Raw genomic sequence first — 15,904 nt, forward strand, 5'->3', positions numbered from 1 at the left:
AACTTGTAAACTGATGTAGACTCTAGAGCTTTAGGCAAAAATGATAAGTCATGTACAGAGGGAGAAAGGGAAGCAGTCCATGTATAGCAAGAGAAGAAGAAATATAATGCATGGAGAGAAAAGGAAATGAGTGTTCATAAAGCTAGATATGTAAAGACTACTTTATTGGGTTTCTGATGACTTTTTGGCTCTTGTTCTAATAGCCAAAGAAAACCATTTGTTCTTGCATCTCACTGTTTCCATGCAGTATTCATGTACTCTTCAAGTAAATCTTTTTCCTTTTTCATGTAATTTGTTTTGGAAATTTCACTCCATGAAATTAAATTACTCTAATTTTTAATCAGTAATACTATTACTAATTAAGATACTGGCAGCCACCATTTCTGACATAGAATAGATTAATTCCTGCTGTATTATAGCCATCAGTAGAAAACACGTATATTATTTTGTAATGATATACTTAGAAATTTATTGTGTTTATTGCTCTGTAACTATTAATGGGTCATTTTGTTATATATATGTTCTTGAATGCATACAGTACAGTGATAATATCATGAATAATGTGTTATCAGACATAATGGCCCCCAAAAGATGTCCACATGTGAATCCCTGGACACATGAATATGTTAATTTAGATGGCAGAAGGGATTTTGCAGATGTTATTAAATTAGTGTCTTGAGATGGGGGGTTATCCTGGATAATTTGGGAGAGCTGATAAAAATCATCATGGTCCTTATAAATTAAAAAAGGGAGGCAGAAAGTTCAGAATCAAAGAGATTTTTGAAGATACTGCACTACCGGCTTTGAAGATGAAGGAAGAGTCCATGAGCGGAAGAATGAGGGCAGCTTCTAGAAGCTGCAAAAGACAAGAGAACTAATTCTCTCCTGGAGCCTCCAGAAGAAACTAGTCTTATTGGTAATTTGTTTATCAAATCTGTATTCTATACCATAGTTACTGGGTTATAGGTATTATACTGGATACTCATTGTCTTTTGTTTATTAAACCAGCCAATTTTTATAACCCAAATCTGTGTACTCTTCAATTATTTCCATTTTTCCCCATCATTTTCATTTTTTCAGTAAGTATATTGAGGTACAGGGGAATTTGATAAATTGTTTACGATTGACCAGCTGACATTGGTTAGAAAATGGCAGAGCTTAGATGTAAACTCAGATCTTTCTGATATCAGTGCCTGTGTTATTTTACCATACTATCTACCTTTTGGCTCAATTTATTCATTTTTTTTTCCAAATAGTTTGGAAAACTGTGGTTGGGAGCCTCTGTAAAACCTGTCAGCAAACTTCATACAAGCTGTGGAAGGAAAGTTACCAAGGGGGCAAGCAGGAAGGAGGACTGCCTTCCTGTCAGTGCACATTGTCTCTTCTTAAAGGAAAGAAATTTTGCCCCCTGTGACCCTGATGTACTCCATAATAAGTATGAGCTAAAAAGAAAGAAAGAAAGAAAGAAAGAAAGAAAGAAAGAAAGAAATGTTCAGAACATAATTTTTCTAACTTTCAGAGAACTCCAAGGACACGATGGATCAAATGATACATCCTAAACTAACAGTTCATTTTTAAAATTTTTTTTTTCAACGTTTATTTATTTTTGGGACAGAGAGAGACAGAGCATGAACGGGGGAGGGGCAGAGAGAGAGAGGGAGACACAGAATCGGAAACAGGGTCCAGGTTCTGAGCCATCAGCCCAGAGCCCGACGCGGGGCTCGAACTCACGGACCGCGAGATCGTGACCTGGCTGAAGTCGGACGCTTAACCGACTGCGCCACCCAGGCGCCCCAACAGTTCATTTTTAAATGTTTTAGAAATCCATAGTCATCATCCAAATTTTATTGTAAATCTTCTGCCTCTTGACTATTGATCATAAAAATATATTCCTCCAAATTCCATAAAATTAATTTGGATTGAATAAAATCCAAAATTCTAATCAGGTTTTATGAACTTTATTAATTTATCAGCATTTGTCAGTTATTCAACTGAATCTACATTAAAAAGTAAACATTTTCATTATTGATACTAATTTAAATTAAGCAAATTAATGGCAATATATTAACTCAAACTTTAAGATATAGACAATGACAAAATTATGCAAACATGCAAGGACTAATCTTGAGAATACTGTTCCTCGAGAAATTATCATCGTGGATTTTTATTTTATACACATTTCCAGAAGCATTTAATTGAAAGAATGAAGGATGAATTCCAAAATCTCTAGAAACAGTTTCCTTGCAACTGTTGACTTCATTAAAGTTTTCCATAAAACAAAAGATAATGTACCTAGAAAATAGTAAAGATATTTAGGAGTTTTAGGTAAAATTTAATTTTAATCCCAAATGTTGAAATTATCTAAAACAAAATTCAATTAGTATGAAAGTAGCATGTTTTCATATGCATTTTTTAATAAAACAATATTTTGATTTTTAAAATTATGTTATGCCCTCATATTCAAACATCTAAGATACACAAGTAACTAAAGAGAACAATGGATACAGCAACGATTAAAGGAATGAAAATCCATAAAAAATCAGACTCTTGAAAATTAGTAAATTTGCTAATATTCATTTTCAGTGCCTATGCAGAAACATGAATTCTAAAAAACAATTTGTGTTGTTTCTGTTTTTGTTTTGACAAGAATGTAATCTATACTATACTTTTTAATTGCCACTTGGCAATACCTGATCCATGAATTCATTTCTAGTAATTTAATCTGTCACTATCCCAACAAATTAAGCTAATAATAGTACACACTCAATGCTGCTTTTACATTACCTAAAACTAAAAAGAATATAAATCCATTCAATGAAAAGTTATATATTACTTACAGAATAATGTGTCAATATTTGCTGACTTGCTAATTTCTCAAGTGTATATGGCTAGTGAGAAATTAGGAGGACAGAACTGTGCCATACATATAACCTCTTTTAAGCAAACAGCACAGTTTTTAGTCAAATTATTGACTTATTTATTTATTTATTTATTTTTATTTTATTTTTATTTATTTATTTTTTAAATATGAAATTTATTGTCAAATTGGTTTCTATACAACACCCAGTGCTCATCCCAACAGGTGCCCTCCTCAATACCCATCACCCACCCTCCCCTCCCTCCCACCCCCCATCAACCCTCAGTTCATTCTCAGTTTTTAGGAGTCTCTTATGAAGAAACAGACTCTTAACTGTAGAGAACAAACTGATGATTACCAAAGGGGAGGTGGGTGGGGGGATGGGTGAAATAGGTGATGAGGACTAAGGAGTGCACCTGTCATAATGAGCACCAGGTGTTGCATGGAGGTATTGAATCACTACATTTTACACATGACACTAATACAACACTGTATGTTAACTAACTGGAATTTATTTATTTTTTCAATATATGAAATTTATTGTCAAATTGGTTTCCATACAACACCCAGTGCTCATCCCAACAGGTGCCCTCCTCAATACCCATCACCCACCCTCCCTCACCCCTCATCAACCCTCAGTTTGTCCTCAGTTTTTAAGAGTCTCTTATGTTTTGGCTCCCTCCCTCTCTAATCTTTTTTTTTTTTTTCCTTCCCCTCCCCCCATGATCTTCTGTTAAATTTCTCAGGATCCACATAAGGGTGAAAATGTATGGTATCTGTGTTTCTCTGTATGACTTATTTCACTTAGCATAACACACTCCAGTTGCATCTGTTACTTTTTATTTATTTATTTATTTATTTATTTATTTATTTATTTATAGTCACTAGTTCATACAAATATTTTTTGTAGGAATAGGACCAAAAGTTAAAAAATATATATCAGACAAGGAATTAAGGTAAGGAATTAAGGAAAGAGGATGGATAGAAGGTAAGTTTTATGTGTATTTAATAACTTACTATAGTGTTTTAATTTTTGATAAGAGGCATATATTGAATATATTTTTTAAATAAGTATAAAAGAAATTATAGCCATAAAAATGAAATATTATTAAGAAATGGAGAAAAGTATTTAGTAATGGTATCCTATTTTTTTCTATAACTCAAATTAGTTAAAAATATCTGCCAAGGCTTTAAGCACAATTTTTGAATTCTGAGTATGAGTGGATGCATGCAATTAGTATACAGGAAACATGATAGCTAGTTTAACTACATTCCAATTTGTCTTTTTTTTCTTTTTATTGTAGCCTATAGAGTAAATTCAAAATTCCTAACAAATCCAAGCTAATTTTAATACAACTGGAACTTACAAAAATCTAAACATCTGTTGTATACAATCTTTAAATGTAATCAATTCTATCTATTCAGTCCCTCTGTATACTAGGCCAATAGAGTTTGTTCATATCATCTAAGACTAGATTGTACTTTCCATATCTGACAGTGTGGTAATCAATACATTTTATGATTCTCCTAACAGTGGGGTTCAGACAAGAGTTAATTTTCCCAAGTCCCTCCTACCCCTCATCTAGTTGAGCTGTATGACTATTCTTACCAAAGGTATGTGAGATATAGTTAAGTTTGTCACTTCTAGTAGGCTTTTCGAAGAGGAGCTCCCTTAAGCCCTTAATTCCTTTGAATTACTTTATAGGGAGGATACAGTGATGAAGCAGTGAATGTTGATGGAGCCAAAGTTGGAAAGATCCTAGATCTCTTAATTACCATGGAAGAAAGCCTCTTACCAACTGAGTATCTTAAATCATCATGTGAGACAGAAATAGAATCCTTCGAGTTTTGCCATTACAATCTGAAGGTTTATTTATTAAAACAGCAATGTTACCCTTGGTAATACATAAACAAGTTTTACTTTTAAAATACAATGCATTCATTTTTATTTTGAATCATATCTTATTTCTGAATTCTTCTTTAGGGAATATGAATTAAACACATGCACATGCACACACACACATTTTTTTTTCCCCTCAGTAGAACAAGGATAAATAGTATTTGGGAAACTGAATGACATAGTAATTTTCACATTTACAAATTTATGTAATTTCATCTGTGTTTTCTACTTAGTAAACCTAAGATTTTGAAATTTTGGAGAAATATACCTCTTTCAAAACCAGAATTTGGGAGGGGGGGTCAAATTTTTTCCTTGATGTCTATAATCATAGTATTGGATGGGGAAAGTCCATATAACACAATTTATTTCAGGGTTTTTTTAGTTATAGCAAGTGTCATTATTATGTTTATTATCTTTTTTGTTTAAAAACAAAATAAAATTAAATAGCAAAATTTGTCCAAGAAAGAAATAGGGATTTCCATTGTCTCCTTGCCAAAGTAACATGTGGTGATATTGATCTGCTTTGTTGAAGGGCCCCAGAGGAAAAGAGGTGTTAAATAACTAAGGGCCTTACTAAGTAAGTAAGTTAAGTAATATGTACTCACTAAATGAAGCCACTCACAAACCCACAAGGATTATTGTTAAAACTTTGAAACATATCTTAAAAAGTCAACATTTCCTTCTTTAGACAGTCTGTTGTAGTAATTTATGATTCGATCGTCTTTCATTACCTATGAAATCAACACAATGGATAGAACTTACAAATAAAAAGGTCTCTGTGTCTCTTACCTGTGTACTTATGTACTTTGTGGAGAACACTTAGAGCAAACAGGACTGTGTTCTGAAAGCCACTAAAGTCACGGATGAAGGGGGCTCTATCCTCATTCATAAGCATGCGTTTTGGCAGCTCCTTCTGGAATTCATATGTTCTAATTAAGGTTGTAGGAAAGAGTGGTGGAGCTAAATAATCCACAAATAAAGCCCAGCTTCTTTCAAAATCAGCTTCTTGTTTAGAATAGTATTTTAATCTAACAGAGAAGTGGGGGAAAGTATACATTTACAGTTAGTCTACCCAGAATTTTGCCAACTCAATTTTCAAAACAGATAATGTGTTCAAAATGACATTTTTGAACTTTTTAGAATATAGAGTAAAGAAACTTGATGTTGATGTTAGCTCTTACACTTGAACACTTGAAAAGATGTTATTAAAATTTTTAATTTGAATATTACCATCTCAGAACATATGTGTTTTTAATCACATGTGTTTCCCTTTTCGTGAAGCATTTACATTACTTACATAAATTCTGATATGTGACCAAGTCTCATTATTTTAAAATATAAAGATAAAAATAACAGAAAATTAGCAAAATTTCTGTTGAATTTAGACATCTCTTAACACAATGTTCATTTCAGGTAACGACTAAAAATGAAGTAACAGGTTTTTTTTTGTTTTGTTTTGTTTTTTTGCTTTTTAAGGAGCTTGGTATATATTTTTTTTTTTCTGATGATCCTAGAAAGCCAACACTTCTTTCTGTTTTTCAGGTATACAATGTAATGACTTGATATATGTGTATATTGTGAAATGATCACCACAGGAAATCTAGTTAACATTTGTTACCATGCAAAGTTACAATTTTTTTTTCTTGTGGTGAAAACTATTAAGATCCACTCCTTAGCAACTTTCAGATAAGCAACGTATTAACTATAATGACTATGCTGTATATTATTACATCCCCATGAACTATGTATAACTGGAAATTTGTACATTTTGTCCTCTGAGACCCCAGAGGAACAATTCCTATTGACTGATTATCTCTGTGTAAGGGGAGGGGGGGCATGCATGCAATAATTTTCCTGATTGTTTGCACATCTGTCTCTTTTTTTTTTTTAAACACTGGACAGTTCACACACTATAAAGTAGACACTCTAAAAATCAGATTCCCACCCTCACCAGGGTTTTTTGTTGTTTGGTTTTCTTGTCATTGTTGTTTACTGTTTTGCATGGACAGATTCTGTTGTTCATTCTGTGTTCTTTGTAGTGAGTCATCACTGAGGTCCCTGCTCATAAGCATCATGGTCAGCTAATGATTAGTTAAAGGTTCCCTTAAGTTCCTTGAACCAATAAATCTTCCACTCTTTGCTGAGGAGCCCTGTGCATGTGTTGGGGTGTATCTTCAATGCTAAGGCTTTACTTCCTATTTGGTCAGGGCCTCAAGGTAGCCAGAGGCAAGATATTAGGGTTCTCTCAGTTCTTGCCTGGGTATGCTCTCAGTTCTATTAATCGTTGTGGGCTCCCAGAAATGTTTGTGGGTCCTGAAAAAGACAAATGATCTGTAGACATAGTAACAAGTAGACACCAAACCATTTTTAGACTGACTTCAATCCATCAACAAACACTCCCTTCAGTGAACAGGTTTTGCAAGTATCCAGTAAGTGACATCTCTTCATTTCTAAAAGTCAGTCAACAAGGAATGGACTCCCTGCATAAACATTTCTCTAATGACAAATGACAGCTGTCTCACCTGCATAACCCTCCTATACTGATGACTCAACTCACTTAAATGCCTAAAAATCTACCCGTTTCTGAACTCTGGTCTTCAAAGACTTCAGTGAAAAAGACAGTGTAAGATGGAAAGATTATTACCATATTGAAACAAAATAACTCTAGATCCACTCTTACCTATTGTGAAAGTTTTTACGAGCAATCTCCAAAGATGAGACATGTGCAGCCCATAAGTACTCCAACAGGTCATCAAAGGTACTAGAATGTGACTTCACGTGCTATCCAGGAAAAAAACAAGTTATTGATATGTGGGCAATTATAACAATCTCTCTTCTTGAAAATCAGTTCTATTTACAAATATAATTTTTCAACACTCTAAATAAGGGGAGAACATTTTTTTCTAAGAGTTAAGGTATGAAAGAAAGATTTAATGCTTAACACTTCCTGAAGAGCTCAATATCAGTTATTTTAATTACTAGTGATACTGAAATCATACGAAAAGAATAAACCATGTGTTTCAGAAATGTTCAGGATTTTACACTGTTCGGAACCAGATCTTTAGTATTTTGTACATTTGTTTTTTTCTTGCCATGCAACAAACTGTCCACAAAGCGTCAAAGCTAATCTTATGCAATATAATGAAGAAGTTCTCTAAAGGGAAACCCAATCTTTAGTCATTTACTCTTTCACCCATGACACTTTGCTTTGGACATCAATATTTGCTTCTGAGTGTCAAATGCTCATTTTAATCAAGTCATATGTGATTTGCTTATCAAGAGAGTTGAAATAAGATGATCAAATTCACCACAACCTATCCCACAATTGCATTTGTATATCAGTTATTGCTCAGTTGTCCTGAAATTATGATGAGCTAGGACACTTCATGCACTGTTAAGCCATAATTTCTCTGGGTTCACCTGTGTGTATATAACTTTAGTATGAAAAGAGTAGATAGGGCAGTCTTGATACCGTATTGGCAGTGAGGATACTATTGAGGTATGATGTCATGCAGCAATCCACTCATACTGATATTGCTGTCACCATAGTATTTTCACATTAGGAACTTTATGCCTTAGGACTGCATTGTGCAATGCATAAAAAATCTACATGAAGTGCTATTCAAAAATTATCTGGCTAGCCTTGAAAAGTATTAATTAAAGCACACACACACGCACACAAACACACACACAAAACCTGGTAAAATTCATTCCACTTTTTCATTGCTTCTGGAAAGGATGAATGACAGCTAGAAACATTGTAACAAAAATTCATCTGATCCTTGGGCGGTGGCAGAAAGGTGACTTTGTCTGATGGTATCCCCATTATACCAGAATCAACCGCAGCAAGGAAGGGCATTGCAGAGAGATAATAATTAAGATCTGTATAAACAAACATTTATTAATATGGTTAATATATAAAAGAGGTTGTTTTTGAAGTAAAGAAGTCTCTCATAAAAGTAAACCCACAGATCTAGAAATGTGGTAAAACTTAAGCAGTAATTTTGGGAACTTTGGGAATATTATCAGAAATTTCCCTTAATGTTGGGACACCTGGGTGACTCAGTGAGTTAAGCATCCAACTCTTGATTTTGGCTCAGGTCATGATCTCACAGTTCATGAGTTCAGGCCCCACATAGGACTCTGTGCTGATAGCAGGGAACCTGCTTTGGATTATCTCTCTTTCTCTGCCCCTCCCCTGATCATTCTCTCTCTCTCTCTCTCTCTCTCAAAATAAATAAGTAAACATCAAAACAAAAAGAAATTTTCCTTAGTGTTATATACAACTTGAATATGCTTCTCTTAAAAACCCTGCTCTCATAAAGCAAAATAGATTTATGTTGTACATTTATTATTTTATGTTATTATTTTATTTTACACACACACACAGAAAGAGAGAGTGGGGGAGGAGCAGAGAGAGAGGGAGACACAGAATCTGAAGCAGGCTCCGGTCTCTGAGTTGTCAGCACAGAGCTCGACGTGGGGCTCGAACTCACAAACCGTGAGATCATGACCTGAGCTGAAGTCGGACGCTTAACTGACTGAGCCACCCAGGTGCCCCATACATTTATTATTTTAAATCATGGATAATAATTGCACTGGAATTTAAAATACTAATTAAATTCCAAGGTACAGTAAGTGAAAAATTTAAAAATTAGTAACAGAATTCTATACTTTTCTAAGTTTTTACTCTAAAGCTGAAAATCTGACATAGCTTTAAAATACAATAATATCTATCTAGATATTTCCCTTGTTAACAAGGTTTTATTTCATAATATAACACAAATTTTGCTCCCGCCTTATATGTTTCAATCAAACTTTGAGGTTTCTGGTCTCCCTGATATTTTTATAATTAAGTAAATTAATCAGGAAATTAAAAATATATCTATCTCAAAACCCATTTCAAGACATCCACATTTGAGCCAAACAGACTTTGTTTTGTTTCGTTTTATAAAAGTAGTGATTCTGGGTTTGGTTTTGCTTCTCTGATTGGGATCTTAAGTTGAACTGATTTTTTATGGAAAGGTCATCTATTTGAGGTTTGACAGTCACACTGAACTCACCAGCCCACCAACTGTCCACAGAGATGCACAGATGATCCCCAGATTTACGGCCACAGTCCGTACTTTCCGTGGGATCAGCTAATCTGCCTAAAAGAGACAAAATCCAGAGGTGGTTTTACCAGGACCCCTTCCTAGCTGTAGAGACAAACGCTAACTAGACACACCATGTTTACAGTAATAAAGAATTGTGTCAGCTTTCCTATCACATTGTCTTTCCTTCACTTCATGACTTTCTGCTTCCTATCTCCCATGCATATTTTTTCCTTTTCCTTAACATCCCTACAATGAGCTACTTTCTCTCACAGGCCTTATTTTTTTTTTAACTTCTGTAGTCTGTGTTTTTTCCATTTACTAACTACTCTGCATCTTTGATATTAGGGAGTGAATATTCCTGTATAGTAAGCAAGATCTGGACTCATTTGCTTAAAACCAAATCCTTTTTCATTGCTTACCGACTATTTGACCCTAGGTAAGTAACTTCTGCAAGCCTCAATTTTCTCGTGTATATATTAGAATAACAATAATTACCTCCTAGAAGTCTGGGGTTTTTAAATGAAGGACTTAAAAAGTGCTCAGCTCAGGGGCATCTGGGTGGCTCAGTCTGTTGAGCGTCTGACTCTAGATTTCGGCTCAGATTGTGATGTCACAGTCATGAGTTCAAGCCCCGGGTCGGGCTCTGTACTGACAGTGCAGAGCCTGCTTGGGATTCCCTCTCTCTCTTTCTCCCTCTGCCCCTGACTTGCTGTGCTCTCCCTCAAAACAAATAAACTTTAAAAAAGTTCTCAGCTCAGAGAATATGTGTTTCTGTAAATATTAGCAATTATTCTATTTTTATCTTTTTGTCATCCTCTCTTACCTTCGACTTTCAAAACATGCCTTTCTGGTTTTTTTCACACTTGATATTTTTTACCTTCTGCATATACTTGCATATCCCTGAAGCTGTCTCTGACTCAATGCCCGTCTCTGTCCCTGTTTCAACCAGTTTCACACTGGCTTATTCTCTTTACTCCTGCTAACTTTCTCTTTTCTCTAGTTCTTCTTGACCAGATGAACTTTCAGTGGGCAAAAGGAAAGGTTTGAGTGGTTCTGCTCATTCATGGAAATTTCCCAAAATTGTTAATCTTCTTTTGAACTAGAATAATATTCAAGTATGTGAAACATACCTCTCCTGGTTCTTAGGTTTTGTCTCAGTTGGCAGTTATTTTAAATCTGCTTCCAAGACTCTCTGTCCTTTTAAGACCACTCAGTCTCTGAGGATGGTTGCCCATGAAGCTAATGTGAGGATTTCCTTATGTTGCTGACTTCTTTGTCGTCTACTCTATATACAAAACTGTGCTCCAGTTCCATTTTTGCCAAATCTCCACAAAACTGCTTTATTGGTGATTCCAAGTCACTTCCAACTGAGATACCTGAGAGCATACCTGAGACTGAACCCCTAATCTTGATTGTCAAGGAAGATTGCATCATGAATCTTCTGTTCTTTGTCAGAGGAGTTTCAGGACTCTTCTGGACATCTTCAGTACTTTCTTTACAGCCAAGCTGTGCCTGCTTCCAGATGTTTTATCTTCTGAAGAAATTTTTTTCTTGCCTTTCCATGGCAAGAAATATGTCATCCTCCATAACTTTGACCAAACATTGTTTTTCATCATACCCACTTCTTCCAGAACAAAATTTGTTATATTTATTACTATTCAAATTCAAAATTTTGGAGGGGCGCCTGGGTGGCGCAGTCGGTTAGGCATCCGACTTCAGCCAGGTCACGATCTCGCGGTCCGGGAGTTCGAGCCCCGCGTCAGGCTCTGGGCTGATGGCTCAGAGCCTGGAGCCTGTTTCCGATTCTGTGTCTCCCTCTCTCTCTGCCCCTCCCCCGTTCATGCTCTGTCTCTCTGTCCCAAAAATAAATAAACGTTGAAAAAAAAAATTTTAAAAAACAAAATTTTGGAAAATATAGCAAACTGTATTTTCCAACTAGATTTATTTCTGTAGCATACATTATGTATCTCCTATACTCTCAACATTTTCCTCTTTCTCTATTTTTCTCATGTATACAAAACTAATTCCACTAATTCTTGCCCTTTTGCTCTTTCTAGTTCTTTGTCCCTGGATTACTATTTTAAAAGCCCATCAACATTGTACCTTTTTTTCAAGATTCACTTCAAATCTTACTCTATTCCCAGATGATTCCAGCTCACGACATTCACTTTTATCTAACATCTTACGATTCGACTCTTTCTTGTTCTATGGTTGGATCATTTCTAACTCTCCTTCTTAACCATGATGTAACTCCTTCAAGGGAAGGCAATGATATCTACTGTCATTTTCTCGTGTATGTGCCAGTCTTCCCTTTTTTCATTTCAGTGTCGCCTCGTCACTTCTTTATCCTCCCTCAGACTTCCAGTATTCTCTCCCCAATTCAAACATTATTCTGATTAAAATTGCAGCTAACCAATAAAAATGAATGAATGCTGACATATGAAACTAGTCAGATGAATTTCAAAATAATCATGACAATTGAAATAAACCAGACCAAAAAAAGAGCACCCAACTGTCTATATGAAAATTCTAGATAATTCTATCTAATCTGTAATGATGGAAAGCACATCAGTGGTTACTGGTGAAGTTTGGGAGTGGGGGGATGAGTAGTTGGAGGAATGGGGAAGGCTGGGAGAGACTGGGTAAAGAGAAGTTCCTGAAGATGAGAATACGAAAGGGAAAAGAACATTTTTGGAATGACACATATGGTCATTATCTGTGGTGATGGGCTCAAAGCTATATACCTATACCAAACTTACCAAAAAATACATCTTACATATGCTGTTTATTCTATGTTTATTACATATTAATAAAACTATATTTAAAAAAAACATGTGCTAAGCAATCTAGAAGCAAACATTTAACATATTCAAGTATTTTGTAAGCATTAGGCTCTTGTTACTAAACTAATCCATATTGCTTAAGAGCCCAATTAAAATTCCCCAGTCTGACCTAAAGACGTCTCTTTAACTAACCTTGGTTCATCTTCTCAAATAAACCACCCACTACTCTTTCACATTCCAGTTCTTCTGCCTATGTGGTAGTCTTCTTCCAGTGAAACCTGCTATCAGTGCCATCTTTGTAATTAGTATACCAGCAGTTATATTCTCGCAATGCCTCCATCAAGCTCTTTGGTCCTAATTTCTTCCCATGATATTCTCAGCCCATGGTTGTCACTGTCTTTCCTGAGCTACTCTTGTACTTACAGTCCTTATCATGTCTTTGAGACTTAGCATACTGTGGGTGAAATATTTTTATGGGCTATTTCATAATTGGTAATTCTGTTTTGGTTTTCTCTAGTCGTATCGTAGAATTCAACTCAAATACATAAATCAGCCCTTAAAAAAAACAGTAGAATCCCATGTATTGTATTCATGAATGAAAGTGATATTTTGAAAATACCTTATCCAATATTTTACTTTACTGTTTGTTCATTACTGGGCCCAGAGCTGAAGATTTTTGTAGGAGTAAGTGTGTGCACCCCTTGGGGGAGTTGATTATTGTTTACAGAGGATCTTATGTTTTTGCTTCTCCAGAACCATGTCTCAGGAGTTCATATATTCTTCTTTTCCATGCCAAGGGAAGCCCAAGAATGGGAATTATACTGGATGTCAGGAGATTCTCCCAACGAACTTGGATGTGATGCCAATTCAGACTGTCATCACAGATCAGACTTTGCAGTCTCTTTCTCTGTCTTTTCTATAATGCCACCCATCTTCTCACTGATTCCTTTCTTCCAATAGTGTTTTCTAGAAGTTGATAGTGAAGGTCTCTTCCCATTGAACAAGATGGCTTGGGGCTTATGATATTTTTTTTTTTAAACTTTTTTTTTTTTTAATGTTTATTTATTTTTGAGAGAGAGAGACAGAGCATGAACGGGGGAGGGTCAGAGAAAGAGGGAGACACAGAATCGGAAGCAGGCTCCAGGCTCCGAGCTGTCAGCACAGAGCCCGACGCGGGGCTGGAACTCACGGACCGTGAGATCATGACCTGAGCCAAAGTCGGACGCTTAACCAACTGAGCCACCCAGGTGCCCCTGATATTTTTGTTCCAAAACAAATATCTACATTTATTCCTCAGTAGAGATGCTATTTTCAGGTTTTCCTACAGAGGTTTTGTTTTTTTCTCTTTTGTCACTCCAATCTCTATGACTATAGTCTAATCATATTTAGAATTATAGATAATGCAAATTAATCTTCTACACCCATGTGTAGTTAATGCATATCACCTTAGCTGTTTTGTTGTTGGATGTACTCTTCAGTGCTTAGAACTAGGCTTGGTCCCAGTAGCACATCAATTAATAGTTATTGATATTGACTGAACTAAGCCTAATATGCTGTGCTTCGGTGAGTGTGGTAATCACTAGCCACTTGTAGCTCTTCAAGTTAAATTAATTAAAATTAAACAAAATCAAGAATTCAGTTCTTCAGAAATATTAGCCATTTCAAGTGCTTAGTAGCTTCATGTAAGAATATAAGAGCTGTTGCTCTCATAGAGAACAGTGCAAATAGAAACATTTCATCATTGTACACAATTCTTTTGGACATTTCTGGCTAGCAAAAACCATGCATGTAGGGGACATTCCATAAATACTTGATAGAGATTGGGCAAGAACGCAAATGGCTGGAAAAGGAATAGAAAGGAAAGAGAAAAAAATCAATTTTCACAAAGATGGTGCTAAATGTACAAGGTACTACTTCCTAATTAATTCACACTTAAATCAAAGGTCATTGTAATGTAGTCATTGTAATGAAAAAGAGACATTCTTACCTGTCTGATATTGCCATCCATGATGTACAGGCAATCCCCATAAAATATTTTGTTCATTTTCTGGTGAAAACTTTGCAAAATATTTGGCTGTCTTGTTCAGTAGGATTTTGTACGTCCCCAATCTCTCAGGATAATGCCAGAAGTTAATGATATACTTTCCATTTTCCATCTTATAGTCACTGAACTGACCAGGACTCTCTTTCCACAGAGGGGGATATACATCTGAGATATTGGATGCTCTTGCTAAAGAAGCAAAAATACAACCAACGATTAGATAAGGCCAGGAAAGATCCAAAGCCATGGTGTTTGGCCCCGAGATTGAGATTATGACAGGACCTTTGTTGGGAAATGGAGGAAGAAGCTACATTGTTTTTCTGCACCTCATCTAATCAACACCTTCCACTGCCTTTCTTGGTAATGAGAAGGTGGAGGTAAACAAATGTCTTACCAAAGATAGTAGGCTACCTCCCTTGTTAATCATCTCAAAATTGTTGATTATGTATCAGTCTCTAGAATTTTTAGTAAGACTGGGTTCATCCTAAATTTATTTTTGTCTCTATCTTCTGTCTGTCTCTCATATTAATTATAATAATAAATTGTATGTCTTTCCCAGAGTTAATTGATTTTTTTTTAATTTTTATTTTTTAAAGAGTGTGTGGGTGGGGGAGAGGGGCAAAAGAGAAAAAGAATCTTAAGCAGGCTTCGTGCTCACTGTGGAGCCCAATGCAGAGCTCTATCCCATGACTCTGGGATCATAACCTGACACGAAATCAAGTCAGCTGCTCAACTGATTGAGCCACCTAAGCGCCTCTAGAGTTATTTCAATTTTAAAGAACGGCTGTTTATCCAATTTTATCTCTAGTTAGTGGGATTTCAGCCACATAAATAAACAGTTAAGTAAACAATTTTAGATAGAATTTGTAAGACATTTTAGTGATATTTGGGACTTTACCAAATTTCTTTGAAATTTTAGTTCAAGTGCAAGTCCAGACTTGTATGTCAGACATATCAACCCAAATTCCATGCTACCAGGATCTGAGCCAAAAACTTGTGTGCAGGCAGTTGCTTTGTGGTTACAGAGTAAAAGAAAAAGAGGGAGAAAAAAAAAAGAAAGGAGGAAAGTGAATACAAGGAGAGACTATCAGTTTGCTTCCACTAAGGGTGTGGGTGCTTAATGTTTTCTTGGGACTAAGGAGGAACACTCCTATGAAAGAGCCCCTGGCCTTGAGGGATGGAATTAAGCATTTGCTCTTATCGTTCACTGGCCAAAGGCGACCCAAA

The 15,904-nt window shown here is 35.6% G+C and overlaps 1 protein-coding gene across 1 annotated transcript; it reads right to left on the reverse strand.

The window, feature by feature from the left end:
• Window positions 1-1,942: 1,942 nt before the first annotated feature.
• Window positions 1,943-14,951, reverse strand: LOC112862892 (protein LEG1 homolog). The gene is made up of 6 exons (XM_025926114.2): window positions 14,624-14,951; window positions 9,821-9,907; window positions 8,455-8,639; window positions 7,438-7,538; window positions 5,547-5,785; window positions 1,943-2,292 (listed from the first exon to the last, which is right to left on the reverse strand). Exons 1-6 carry the CDS (start codon window positions 14,922-14,924, stop codon window positions 2,192-2,194), a joined length of 1,014 nt encoding a protein of 337 aa, XP_025781899.1. The 5' UTR covers window positions 14,925-14,951; the 3' UTR covers window positions 1,943-2,191.
• Window positions 14,952-15,904: the final 953 nt, after the last annotated feature.

This window comes from Puma concolor, chromosome B2 (genome assembly GCF_028749965.1).
Source record: "Puma concolor isolate L17-30 chromosome B2, mPumCon1.1.hap2, whole genome shotgun sequence".
NCBI classification, from domain to species: domain Eukaryota; kingdom Metazoa; phylum Chordata; class Mammalia; order Carnivora; family Felidae; genus Puma; species Puma concolor.